Raw genomic sequence first — 14101 nt, forward strand, 5'->3', positions numbered from 1 at the left:
TATCTGTGGAGGGACAGTATTTGTTATTAGTCAGTAAAATTTTTTTTTGTTTGTTTTTTTGTTTTTCGAGACAGGGTTTCTCTGTGTAGTTTTGGTGCCTGTCCTGGATCTCACTCTGTAGACCAGGCTGGCCTCAAACTCACAGGGATCCACCAGGCTCTGCCTCCTGAGTGCTGAGATTAAAGGCGTGCGCCACCACCACCCGGCAATTATTTTTAAAAATGTAAAGCATTTGTGCTTCTCTAATGTTCCTCTGAGGAAAATATGTTGATATGTAGGAGGAAAATATTTGAATTCAGGGTTCCGCTTGGATTTTAAGAAGGTATGGACTTAATTTGTGGTTTATATTTTGGTCAGAAAATAAGGTCATGTTTCTATATTAGCATTTGGAACAGTTGATATTAGTCCAACAAAAATCATGCTAAATTAAATGTAGCATTTTTGTAGTAATGTTTAAGTTGTTCTTGTAATGTTTAAGTCCTTTTAATCAATTAATTGCTTTTTTCTGTGGAGTAATTGTAGACAGCTGAAGGCTGATCAGGTTTTGAAATTCATTTTTACTTAAATATTTTTTACTTTCAGAATTCTTTTTAAAATTAGCAACTTTGAGAATGCCAATACTAGAAACATATAAGAAATAAAAGCCTATCTGTAACAGAAAAAAGTATAGAATCATTAGATTAAATGAGAACAATTAGTTCTTCTCAGTATAAAGTAACTAGGCTTGGCCGGGCAGTGGTGGGCGCACGCCTTTAATCCCAGCTCTCGGGAGGCAGAGCTAGGTGGATCTCTGTGATTTCGAGGCCAGCCTGGGCTACCAAGTGAGTTCCAGGAAAGGCGCAAAGCTACACAGAGAAACCCTGTCTCGAAAAACCAAAAAAAAAAAAAAAAAGTAGCTAGGCTTAAAATTATAATTTCCAGTTCAATAACTTTTATTTGGCTTATTTTTTTTTAAAAAAATGTGATTTCTTTCTTTGCATTTCAATTTGAAGTATATTATATATCCATTTTGCAGAATAACACTAACCAAATCATTGCCAAATCCAGGAAGGACACGTTAATTAAAGAAATAACCCTTTCATAAGGGAAGGAATGTTAAATTGCAGAAGAGTTGCAGCAGTACTGCAGAGTTCTCCTCTTTGCCCGTTTCTCCTGTGTTTGTTACCAGTTTGTACTGTCATGTGTGTTAGCCATGAGCAAAGTTAACCAGTAGGCAGACTGATGTAATACTATGTTTCTAGACTGTAGTTAACCCCTGTCACTTTATTTTCCGTTCTGTGATGCAAACTAGGCTGGCCCATTGTGTTCACAGGAGTGTAGTTCAGGTCAGGTGTGCTCTCTTGCCCCCTGCACTTGGACTTCAAAGGCAGGGGTCTGCTGCACATGTGAGCCAGCCTGGTGGACACATTGAGCTCTGGACCACTCAAGGTTGCATAGGGAGACAATATCTCAAAAAATCAATCTGCCAAACAAAAACAACCAAAAGGGGAAGTAATATAAATACATTCTATAAATAATATACTACAAGTTCCAGGGAACAGCAGTGTTTGTATTGTGTCACTGGTGGTCCACATGAGTGCTTGTTCCCCACAGATGACAAGTGTTTGTTGCATGAATGAATGGGTCTGTGAGATAATGTAGGGGATGCATTTTGATAAGGAACACCTGTGATTCTACCTCCTGTGGGAACTAGAAAGTCTTACTGAATCTGTGTTTCTCTGTAGCTTTTCTTTTAAAAATAGTGGAGAATCTTGGAAATGATTGAAATTAAACATATTTGAAAAAATAAATGAATTAAAGTCATAGTATATATAATACGTTTTTAATAGATTATTTGGGCCGTTTTATGAGTGGGACTGTGAATATATGTAGCTTTTTTTTTTAAACTGCTATGAAGGAGTTAAAAATGGTGCATGTTTGACTGTTTTTTAGTCCATGGATAATTCGTAGCAGCTGTTTTTTTTTCTTTCTTTCTCTTTTTGCACCTGTTTTTCTGCTTAATAATTAAATTTCCTGAATCTTAAAATTGGCCTTATTTTCATAATGCATAATGAAAATGACAATGTATTGCTATTTATGGCTAGTTTTGATTTACTTAATATCCTTCTGTTTCTTAGCTCACTGAAATGCAAACTGAAAGTAGCTATTATAGCCCACAGAAGGTCAAATCTAAGGAAGTTTTGTGTTGGGAACAAGAAGGAACTACAATTGAGGTAATCTGTCAACATTAATGTGGGAACATGGGCTGTTGTCAGAGTTGTGTATTTAAAATACTTAGATTTACAGTCTTGCAATCATTCTGCTTTAGTATTATTGATTGGAATAATTATTCCTTCAATATGCAGCATGAATTTGTTTCAGAATGTGTGTCTGTGTGAGTGTGGGAGGCTTGATGTTCACAGAGTTCCAACCATTGAGGCTATGAAGGTTTGAGGATACAGAGACAAGAAAGCTGTCTGTGTCATAGTGTATCATTGTTGAATGCATATGAAAGGCAGCAGTCCTAACTGTTTTATGCAGAAAGTCTACAAGGAAAGCCTGTACTGCTGTTATTAAATACAAGTTCTTCATTCTAATGTCCCTTTCCCTTACAGGCACTTATGATGGGAGAGCCTTTCTTTGATTGTCAAATTGGATTTGTAGGATGCAGAGCCATGTGTCTTAAAGGAATTATGGGTGTTCGAGATTTTGAAGAGCATATGAATAGAACTGAAACTGTAAGTCAAGATCTTCCCCTTATTTTAGATAGAATATAAGGATAATGAAGTGTACTAATAACCATGTAAGATCTGCTTGGCTGCCTTCGACTGTGGATTGAAAGAGGGCCTTTCCTGTTCCCTCTGCATTTCCTGTGTAAGAAATAATGTATCTCAGGAGATATAAAAAGTTGATAGCACTAACACTTAGATAGTCATTCCAAACATATTTCATTCATAAATGCTTTATTGTTTATGGTAGTTGCTTGGAGTTCCTTTTTAGTTTTTAAATTGTTCTTTGTCAAAATAGCAGTAAACAGAGATCGCATTCCTTTCCTTTTTATAGGAGGACATCAAGCTTTAGTGATTTCTGTTGAGTACTAAATGAGTGAAGTATCATTAATAGTAATGACTTTTTCTCCTGTTCAGATTTATACATTCATTTTTCAGGAATCCTGCTTCTTCATTTGTGGTGAAAATTTGAGTACAAAAGGTTTGACATACCTTACAAATTCGTTGTTTGATTACCGAAGCCCAGAGAACAATGGTACCCGTGCGGAGTTCATCTTGGATGCAGCTCACCATAAGGTCCGGGATAGATATTTGAGCCAAATACTTACTGTGGGTGGGTGGACACATTGTGTGAGTACTTGTGATTGTTGTTTGCTTCTCAGTCTCTTCCAAACATTGATTGTTTATTGAAACATTTGGAATGTTTTGGTCTAGCTTCTTAACCTAGAAAGGCTTAAGGGATGTACAGAAATGTTTAGCTTTTTGTAGTATAGCCATGGTTTGTTTATACATACTTTACTATTAATCAGTTATGGAGGAAACACAGAGAATTACCTCTGTTAATGTTTTTTTGTCTCTAAACTGTAAGACTGATGAAAAGGAACAAACTTCACTTTTCACTGCATATTTTTTTGCCATTTTTTCCAATTTTTCATATAAGATTGTATTAATATGCTTACAGAATATTAGTGAATTTTCAGATAATTAAGTACAAATCCTTTGTATTCATGTAATATAAACTTACAATTTACATTTTAATTTTTTAATTGAGATTGGCTTTCATAGTTAAAACTAAACAATTTAATGTTTCCTAGTGTGATGAACACACGTTTAGAACATTCGAGTGTATTGTCAGTGTTTGAAGTGTTTCATGTCAGTATATTGAGGTAATTGTGGACTGCCTCTATTTGAAGGATGCATTATTGAGCAGTTTTGTGATAGTGATAAAGGTCAAGAGTATATACTACATACTCATTAAAGCTATTCATTAACTAGCCAGTGTTCCAAATGTCCAATAGAGATATGGTTGGCCTCCAGTGAGGTCGGCATTAGAGGAACACTACTCTTCTTAGGAGGGAATTTTCTGGATAACCTCTCTTTTTTTGCTTTGCAATCCTTTGGTTTGACGCAGTCAGTGTAGGGTTGTGAACCAGATGTATTCTGTTTTAATACTTTGTTCTGTCCAACGTTGTGCTTATATTTCTGTGTTTATTGGCAGGAGACACACACTGAAGTAGCAGGCATGCAGAGGTTTGGTGCTTTCTACATGGATTACCTGTACACTGTGGAGCACAGCAGTGGCAAAGGTGGGCTTCTCTTGATTTGCAGTTACTGTTCCTTAAGCAGCAGAAAATCAAGGCAACTTCAGAGTTAGTTGGCCCTTGGCATACTATATTCCATTATATTACATTTATCTTCAGGTATTTTGGGGGAAAGGGTTTAATTTTGGTATTGTAATAGAATTTTAGTGTTGTAATAGACTGTTCTAATAGATCGTGGCATTTTAAATCCTTTACTTGTATAGCTGTGCAAAAATACATTTAAAATACCCAACTAATATCAGTATCCATACACATTAAATATAAAAATCTTATATATAAAATTTAATTTTACATTAGCATGTCAGAATAAACAAACACTTCTTTTTCTGTACTAAATATATTTTGAAGACTATGTATAGAGATTTTTATTAAAAGTTTGTTGTTGTGAGCACAAAAGTAGAAATAAATTCCTTCAGTGCTGAACACAGGTTTAAATAGACATTTAAATAAATAATAGTTATAAACCATGTTAAAAACAGTAGCATAAATAAGGAGCTAGGGGAGGTCAAAGTAAAAAAGTGACAGTTTGTTTGAAGGGTTGAAAATTTCAGAGTTGATCTTGAAGGTAAGGTCTTTTTTTTATAAAGAGAACATGAGACTTCCTTCCAGAGGTCCTGAGTTCAATTCGCAGCAACCACATGGTGGCTCACAACCATCTGTAATGAGATCTGGCGCCCTCTTCTGGCCTGCAGGCATACATGCAGACAGAACACTATACATAATAAATAAATCTTTTTTTAAAAAAAGAACATATCAGCAAATTTCTGTCGTCTTTTTTTGTATTGTTTTTGTGTTTTTAGTTTTCATTAATCAGAATTAAATATGGTGTTTATACATTTACTTTTTATGTCTGATTGATGCTTAAAATACTAATATAATTAGTCGATTAAAATTGACTAATATAATTGACTTCTAGGTCCAGCAAATCAGCAAGACTTTCCTTCAGGGAAAAATGAGGATTTGGGAATAGTCCAAGAAAAGTCTACCAAAAGCCTTGTTGTAGGTCCTCTGGATTTCCGCTTGGACAGTAGTGCAGTACATCGTATTTTGAAGATGATTGTCTGTGCTTTGGAACATGAATATGAACCATACAGCAGGCTAAAACCAGGTTTGTTCTTGGCTTAATTCTTGACTGCCAAGATGTTTCACTGATTGTGTGACTCAGTTTTACTTTCTTCCTATTATATTTTGCCTGTTAGCATGGGCTTTCTTTCATGTGTACATCTGTCAAATTAGTGAGTGAACTTGTTTGTGGAAATCGTAAGGTGAAATGTGTAATTTTGGCATCAGGGCTTGAATAAGCCATGTTTGTCAGTGTTTCCTTGTCATGCTTCTTTATCTTTTATTTTATGTGCATTGATTGGTGCTTTACCTACATGTATGTGTGAGGGTTTTGGGTCCCCTGGGACTGGAGTCACAGACAGTTGTGAGCTGCCATAAGGGTCCTGGGAATTGAACCCAGGTCCTCTGGAAGAGCAGCCAGTGCTCTTAACCACTGAGCCATTCCTCCAGCCCCCATTGTCATGCCTTTTACTAGTCTTTTTAACACATGATTGTGAAGTATTACCTGAACATGCATATTTAACATTCAAGAAAACTTAGGAACTACTGATAAAAATGAGTTTGCTGTACAACTAATTTTAACACATGATATGAGATATTATATTTTCTTAAAATAACTTACTTTTAGTTCAGTGAAACGACTCTATAGAAGAAAGTGCCATACTGAGAGAGTGTAGTACACCAGTTACGGACTCACCTATGGGACACAATACGGTCTGAACTTCAACCGTCACTTTTTTGTTCCATTTAAGTTTTTTTTTTTTTTTCCCCCAAGACAGGGTTTCTCTGTGTAGCCCTGGCTATCCTGGAACTTGCTATGTAGACCAGGCTGGCCTTGAACTCACAGAGCTCCATCAACTGTTGCCTCCTGAGTGCCCTCTCTCCCTTCCTTCCTTTTTTGCCTACCTCTGTGTCTGTGTGAGAGTGTTGGATCCCTCGGAACTGGACAGTTGTGAGCTACCAAGTGGGTGTTAGGACCTGAACTTGGGTCCTCTGGAATAGCCAGTGTGCTCTTAACAGCTGAGCCATCTCTCCAGCCCCTTCAATTATCTTTTTATTTATGAGTATGTGTGTATGTTTGTATGAATGTATGTATGTGTGTACAGGTGCCCACAGACACCAGAAGAGGTCAGATACACTGGATCTGGATTTACAGGGTTGTGAACCTTCTGAAGCCTGGGAACCAGATTTTGATACTCTGGAAGTGCAGTAAATGTTCTTAACTACTGAGCCATATCTGTAGTCTGTGATCTCACTTTTCAGTAACATTTCAAAATTTCTCTTCCTTTCTCTATATATACTGAGTTAAAATTATTATGAAACATAGATAATTGTTTCTTCAATATTCATTTTTTTCTTATCATAGAAACTTCTATAATAAAATTAAAGAATATGTATCTTTGGTACAGTCATGTGATGATGTTCTGGTGACCAGGATGGGAGGTGAACTTTGTGTGGAGTTTGGGGCTGTGACTTTAAAAGGAAAGAATATGCCTTTTTTCTTTTTCTTTTCTTTCTTCTGTTTCCTTCTGCCTGGAAATCAAGTGTAATCAGAAACTGGCTTTGCTGTCGTAGACTGAGCTGAAAGCTGCATGCCATCCTTAGGAACGTCAGGGCAACAAGGTGAACTCAATACTGTGGTTGCACTGTGTCGAGCCTGGAGCCTATAGACAATAGATATGTGATGAGACATTTGTCCAAGGTTAATATTCAGTGGCTTCCTTGATTGCTCTCTACCTTTCAATTTCAAGCTGAAAATAGTTGACTTTAGTGTAGAATAGTGATTACCAGTTGATGATTTTAATCATCAACCCAGGAAACAGGTGAAAGTTGTATACACACAGAGTTTCATTTTGAGGACATGGCTTTATCATTTTATTTACCAAAAGTGTGAAATGTCCTCCTATTTACCTGCAAGGTGATTTCCAAGCCCCATATAATTGACATTAATTCAAAGAGTTTTAATTCTAAATGAAAACAACAACAATAACAACAACAACAACAAACCCAAACAAACACACAAATCAAGGTGTCTTGGGTTTTTATTGCTGTGAAGAGACACCATGACCACAGCAACTCTCATAAAGGAAAACATTGAACTGGAGTGTCTTACAGTGTCAGAGGTTTAGTCCATTATCATCATGGTTGGAAACGTGGTGTGCAGGCAGACATGGTGCTGAAGAAGGAGCTGAGGGTTCTACTAATTGATCTGCAGGCAGCAGGAAGTGAACTTTCTATCACACTAAGCATAGTTTGAGCAAAGGAGCCCTGAAAGCCTGCCCACACAGTGACACACTTCTTCCAACAAAGCCACACCTCCTGATAGTGCTACTCCCTTTGGAGGCCATTTTTCCCCCCCAAATCACTACACAAGGTGATGCATATTTCAAGGCAATTGGTGATCTTTTCTGAAGGCAGATCTTTCTGTCCCACCAGCCAACTCCCAAATAACCACATGGAGACATCTTGTTAGTTATAAAAGCTGGGCTGATAGTTTAGGTTCGTTACTAACTAGCTCTTAGAATTTAAGTTAACCCACTTCTATTAATCTGTGTACTACTCCAAGGCTCGTCCACCTCATCTGTGAACTTCCCATGTTGCCTCTTCTGTGTCTGCTGGCAACTCTTGGCATCTCCCCCTTCTTCTTCCAGCGTTCTTTCTGCCCTGAAAATCCTGTCTAGCTATTGGCCATTTAGCTTTTTAATTAAACCAATCACAGTGGCATATGTTTACACAGTGTAAAGGAATATTCCCACAACACTTTCCTATAGAAGAATTATGTCTATTCATCTATATACATACATATATAATGCATGTATACACACAACTAAAATTTTAAAATATATAAAATTTGAAATAGTTGATCATCTGATAAATGTGATATATGTATATATGCCTTGTAATACTAGTACTTGGTGGTGGGAGTCGTTATACAGGGCCAGCCTGGGACAGATAATGAGACCTGGACTTAAGCAAACAAAAGCAGGAGTGCAAAGCAAGATGTTAGTCATCAGTGAGAAGGTAGATTTGTTCTACGCTTTTGGTCCAAAAATTAAAATTTCCGTTTCTGCTTATTACACATATGTAGAGAACAAAAATTAAAAGAAATTATAAAAAATTAAAATAAACTTAGAGTTTAAATTTCAAATCAGCAAGCAAGCAAATAAATACCACCCCCAAACAAAACAAAGAACCAGCCTGTGGTATGGTCAGTTCTTGTATTGTTCCTGAGTGATTTTCGTTGTAGAGTGTTCCCTTGGCATTCCTTTTTCTGTTTGGGTAAGATTTCAGGATTCTTCTCCTTTGTGTCTTCAAAATCTTGGAAATCCTGAGACATTCTTCAGGGATCTACTTGGCTTTTCTTGTGTCACTTCCTCCTTCCCCCATTGTCTGTGGTGTTTGTTTTCACCAGGATCTTCTACTTGATAAGTAGAAGCTGGAATGGTGCACTGCTGGTGTTCTGACGGCAAGCTAGTCTATCATGTATATCACTATATATTGAATATAAATATATAATATGTAAATATTTATATAAATTTATATATTGAATATTAATATGCAGCATTCAGTTAGAATTTTACTTCCTGTATTGTCCAGTTTTGTTTTTTTTGCTGTACTTTTGTCTTTAATGATCACTTTTCTGTTTAGATTATTAATTTTTGTAAAATGTCACACAGTTTTATTAGTGGTACATATTCTACTGTTTAAGCATGAGCTTAAATAGCAGATGTGCAGTAGTAATAATTGTCCAAGCAGGATATAATAGAAAAAAATGGTATGATTGATGATTGATCATGATGCTCACCTATTGCTTCCCTAATGATTTGTGGACTGAAGACCTGTAAGTTCATAATTTATATAATTGGAGTGAATATACCCTGCTAATTGATGCTTGAATTCTACAATTATGCTAGTTGAATTCTTACATATCAGCCTGTAGATATGTATGATTACATATGTTTTAAATCTTAAGTTGTTAGCAATTCTCCTGTATTGTTTTTATGTACTTCCATATCAGTATATATTTAAGTGAAAAGTTAAGGGTACAGTTCTATGAATTTTACAAACTTAACCCCATCTATTTACGTAACTGCTCTAGAAACACAAAACATGATCAGTTTAGAAATCCTCATTGCGTTTTCTTCAGATCATTCATTTTTCTGGCTTCAAGGAAAACCATTGTACTTACTTCTAACATCTGAGAGTACTTTGAGTGTTTGAATGCTTGTTTCTACTGTTTATTTATTTTTGAAATAAGGTCTCATGGTCTAGCCTTAGATAGCCTGGGACTTGCTATGTAGATCTGACTGACCTTGAACTCATAGAGATCTATCTGCCTATGCCTCATGAGTGCTGGGATTAAAGGCATGTGTTACCAAGCTTGGCTTGAATTCTCATAAATGGAATTATACAGCATTTGCTCTTTTTGTATTTGTGGGATTGTTCTTACTGATGTATAGGCTTCTTTTGTATGGATATAATCTACTTATCCATTTTACTTTCAGTGACTATTTGGTTCACTTTTAGTTCTTTTGCTGTTTTCATAGTGAACACTAGCTTAAATGTTTATACATTCCACTCTCAGTGGATACTTCCAAAATGCATGTGTGAGTGGCTGAACCTTTCACTCCTATGAGTATGAAACTTTCAGTTGCTTTTGATCAGGTTATAACCTGCTACCAAATTTTTATGATCCACAGGCAGAAATGGTTTTTTATGTCTTAAACAGTTAAAAAATTTCATTTTGTACATATTAAAATTGTATGAAATTTAAATGTGAATGTCTCTAAGTGTATGTGTGTTTTGAACTCAAGGCCTCATGTATTCTAGGCTACATCAAGTTCCACGAACAAGGATTTATTTGTTGAAGCTCATATGATTGTTCATTGTCCTGGACTGCTTTTGTGCTCCAGTGGTATATCTGAGTAATCGTGACATGATCTGGCCCATCAAGCCTAATATTTATTTACAGTATGACACTACAGATAGAGTTTACTGACCTTCCCTCCTATATGCCTGTCAAAATCCAGTCATTTCCATCTTTTAAATTTAACCGTTCTAGTGGGTGTTCTGTTATGATACCTAATAATGTCTAGCTTTTTATATACTGTTTGGTGTTTGAAGAAGTCACATTTTAGGTAAGGTGAATAAGTTAGCTCAACTCCATTTTCTCTTAATTATTTCTAAGGGGTTTTACATTTTAAAAAAATACCCATTTTGGGGCCTGGAGAGATTGCTCAGAATGAAAAGCGTTTGCTTCTGTTTCAATGAACTCAGATTCTATTCCCAGCACCCATGTGGCAGCTCACAAGCACTTGTCACACCAGTTTCAGGGGTTCTGACAACCTCTTCTGGCCTCTCTGGGTACCAAGCCCTTCTGTGCTGCACAGATGTACCTGTAGGCAAAACGTAAAGAAAATACAAAAAACACACACATAAAGAAATCCTTAAGGACATCTGTCTGTCTTTGTGGGTATCTCTGTCTCCATCTGTATATATCTTTGTCTGTGTATCTGTCTGTGGCAAATAGTTTTTTCTAGTTTGTGTTTTGTCTTTGTACCTTTAATTTTAATGTTCAGAAAATTGGTATTATTTTAAAGAAAGAAATTATGAACTCCTGAAAAGAAGTATCAAAATAAAATATTTAATTTCTGTATACCTAGGACTTACACATTTATATTATCCAGTAATTTGTATTATAATCTAGAGTAACTAGATTTTAACTATTTCATTTTGACTGTTTCATTGTTGAAGAATTGCCCTTAAAAATCATGAAGCTGATTAATTCAGTTTTTAGTTGGTTAAGAAAATTAACTTATTTAAAATATTCTTCACTGACTTTTCATCATTTTTATTTTAGAAAGTAAGGATGAAAAGGAGGCAGTAGTGACTCCCGAGGACGTGGCTGCTTTGGAGGAATACATTCCTACGCGGCATACGAGTGTTACTCTGCTCAAATGCACTTGCACGATTTTCATGGCAGAATTCAATTTGCTAGACCGTTTGCTTCCTGTCATCGTGGGAGGAAAGGTGCGTTTGTTGTTTATGACCTGTTTTCTCTGGTGCATGCAGTATTAAAGTGTATCTGCTTTTATTTTTCCCCTTATGGAGTAAACTCAATATAACTATAGTTGTTGATTTTTAGAAGCTAACATTAAATAAAAAAACTTTTGATAAATCTAAGTTAAGGCTGTATAAAGAAAAGCTTCTAGAAATGAGAGCATATACTGCTGTATCATCTCAGACAGCTGCTTTACAACTTCAACTCTTCCTTTCTCTTCTGGGTTTGATATTTCAAACAGTTGTTAATTTAGGGGCTAAGAAATCAAAAATTCTGCTGAATTATCTTTATTTCTTTTAAAAAATATTATATTTACTTTCTCTGTCTCTGCCTCTCTGTCTCTGTGTCTCTGTCTCTGTCTCTGTCTCTCTCTGTCTGCCTCTGTCTCTCTCTCTGCACCCTGTATACCTTGGCACACTTTGGGAGGTCGGAAGATAACCTGTGGGAGTCAGTTTTTGCCTTCTACCATGTGGGTCCCAGGGACTGACGTCAGGTCTTTAGGTTTAGAGGCAAGTGCCCTTACCTGCTGAGTCACCTCACCTGTCCTTTATGTCTTTATTTACACAATGAAGGCAAAATCAACATTGCTGTCAACTTCTCAGAGGACCAAGTGACTTCAATCATGTGTGAAAGAGCATATATTTGTCCTTCACTGCAGCTAAGTGTTTTATAGGTCCACAGCTGTACTCCAGGAGTGGTATTTAGAAAGCCCTAATGTCTTACTGGAATGAGAGAAGCCAATAATCTAAATAAGTCATCTTGTTCTTATTCAGGACCGGAACTGGACAGTTTTAGAACTAACACACTTCTGTTTGTTCTTACTGCTGATATGTCACCCTTATAAAGGCTCAAAGGAAAGAAGCCCGTGAGAAGGGTCCAGCACTCTCTTCTGACCTCTGCAGGCATACATACTAAGAATACATATGTTAAGCTGGGCAGTGGTGGTGCACGCCTTTAATTCCAGCACTTGGGGAGGCAGAGGTAGGTGGATTTCTGTGAGTTCGAGGCCAGCCTGGTCTACAGAGCGAGTTCCAGGACAGGTTCCATTCCCAGATACACATGCAGGCGAAACACTGCTATGCATGAAAAAAACCTAAAATAACCTTAAGACAAAATCCAAGGAAGAAATATGGTCCCTACAAGGATCAGAGATTGAGTGCACAACCACTTGCACTAAGAAACCACACAAATAAGAAGAAAGAGGGGTAGAGTAGCCAGAGTTGGAGGACCTAGAACTGGGCATTTCACAAAAGCGTGATTCAAAGTGGAGAACCAAGAAAAAAATTGAGGACAACTTTTGCCAGTAAACTCTTAGGCTTTATTAAGCTATTGGGATTTTTGAATATGGACTTCAATCCTAGTAGCATCAAGGAAAAAAATTAAGGTAAAGAATATTAACAGAAATTGAGCCAGGCATACTGTTTGCATGCTTTAATTTCAGCACTTGGGAGGCAGAGGTAGGCAGGTCTCTGTGATTTTGAGGCCAGCCTGGTCTACATAGCAAGTTCCAAGACTATATAGAGAGACCCTGTTTTTTTTTTTTTTTTTTAAAGGAAAGAAAAATTGAAAAAAAAAATATTATCAGAAATAAAGGGAACCACTCCAGAATGCTACATGTGTTTGTTTAAAGATTGAGGGACATACAGCTGTTTCGTCAAAGGGGGTATTTTGTATGATTCCATTACATGGAGTTTAAAAAGAGACCAAACTCATCTACAGTGCTAAGTGAGAATGCTGGTTTCTCCAGTGCTGGTGTCAGCCTTCTGGAGGTCCTCAATGGGCAGGAGTTCTACAGAATCCTTGTGCTTCAAAGTCCAGATCAGTGTGGTTCATTTTAGGTTTGTTCCCCAGGTACCCAAACTAATTTAGAAAGGAAAACAAAGCAATGACTGAATTGGAAGTAGTTTCACAATTACTGCTGATGTAAACAGGGAGGGCAGTATGTTCAGTCAGTTAATTTTACCCATATTTCTCTGTGATATTACTGACTTTGGGGTTAGAGAAACAGTTTGTCAATAGATTGTCTCAAGACAAGAAGGTCTTGGTTTATTGAAAGCCAGAACCGGGACATGTTGAGAGTTCTCGGAAAGGCGGGGGTACTTCCCATTAGGGTCCATTCTCTTCCAAGCCTGTCTGTGCCAATTTGTGAGCTCACTGCCACTGCCAAAACCTCCTCGAGATAGAGACTTTTGTGCCTTTAGCATTTGTATCCTTTTTTTTTTTTTAGGTTTTTAAAGGCAGGGGTTTCTCTATGTAACTTTGGAACCTGTCCTGGAACTCGCTCTGTAGACCAGGCTGGCCTCAAACTCACAGAAATCCACCTACCTCTGCCTCCCCAAGTGCTGGGATTAAAGGCGTGCACCACCACTGCCCAGCTTAACATATGTGTTCTTAGTAAATATGTTTTGGATCTTATTTTTGCTTTGTGTATACTTTATTATGTCTCATACAATGTTTGGTGTGATCCTCTCCCGTTTAGAGTGGTTAAGGAAATAAGGAGTGTTAATTTTTCTATTGAAAAATAGAAATCATTAGCTAAAAGAGCAAGAATAATTTTACCTAAAATGCATTCTTTAAAAGTTGAGGCATACTTGAAATATCTAGAAGACATTTGTATTTGGTTATTTCATGAGAGTACTAACAAAGGCATCTCTGGAGGTTTCTCACTG

At 36.8% G+C, this 14101-nt stretch overlaps 1 protein-coding gene across 8 annotated transcripts in view; it reads left to right on the top strand.

The window, feature by feature from the left end:
* Vps13b (vacuolar protein sorting 13 homolog B) overlaps nt 1–14101 on the top strand; it is a 559226-nt gene that overhangs the window by 45576 nt on the left and 499549 nt on the right. For all 8 annotated transcript variants that reach the window (XM_052747609.1, XM_052747613.1, XM_052747612.1 and 5 more), the window contains exons 9-14: nt 2118–2213; nt 2595–2717; nt 3147–3284; nt 4207–4294; nt 5226–5417; nt 11232–11401. In XM_052747609.1, the coding sequence (XP_052603569.1) occupies nt 2118–2213; nt 2595–2717; nt 3147–3284; nt 4207–4294; nt 5226–5417; nt 11232–11401 (807 nt within the window). The remainder of the gene's footprint in view (nt 1–2117; nt 2214–2594; nt 2718–3146; nt 3285–4206; nt 4295–5225; nt 5418–11231; nt 11402–14101) is intronic.

The sequence above is a fragment of the Peromyscus californicus genome, unplaced genomic scaffold, assembly GCF_007827085.1.
Source record: "Peromyscus californicus insignis strain IS unplaced genomic scaffold, ASM782708v3 Scaffold_20__1_contigs__length_68692818, whole genome shotgun sequence".
Lineage (NCBI taxonomy): Eukaryota > Metazoa > Chordata > Mammalia > Rodentia > Cricetidae > Peromyscus > Peromyscus californicus.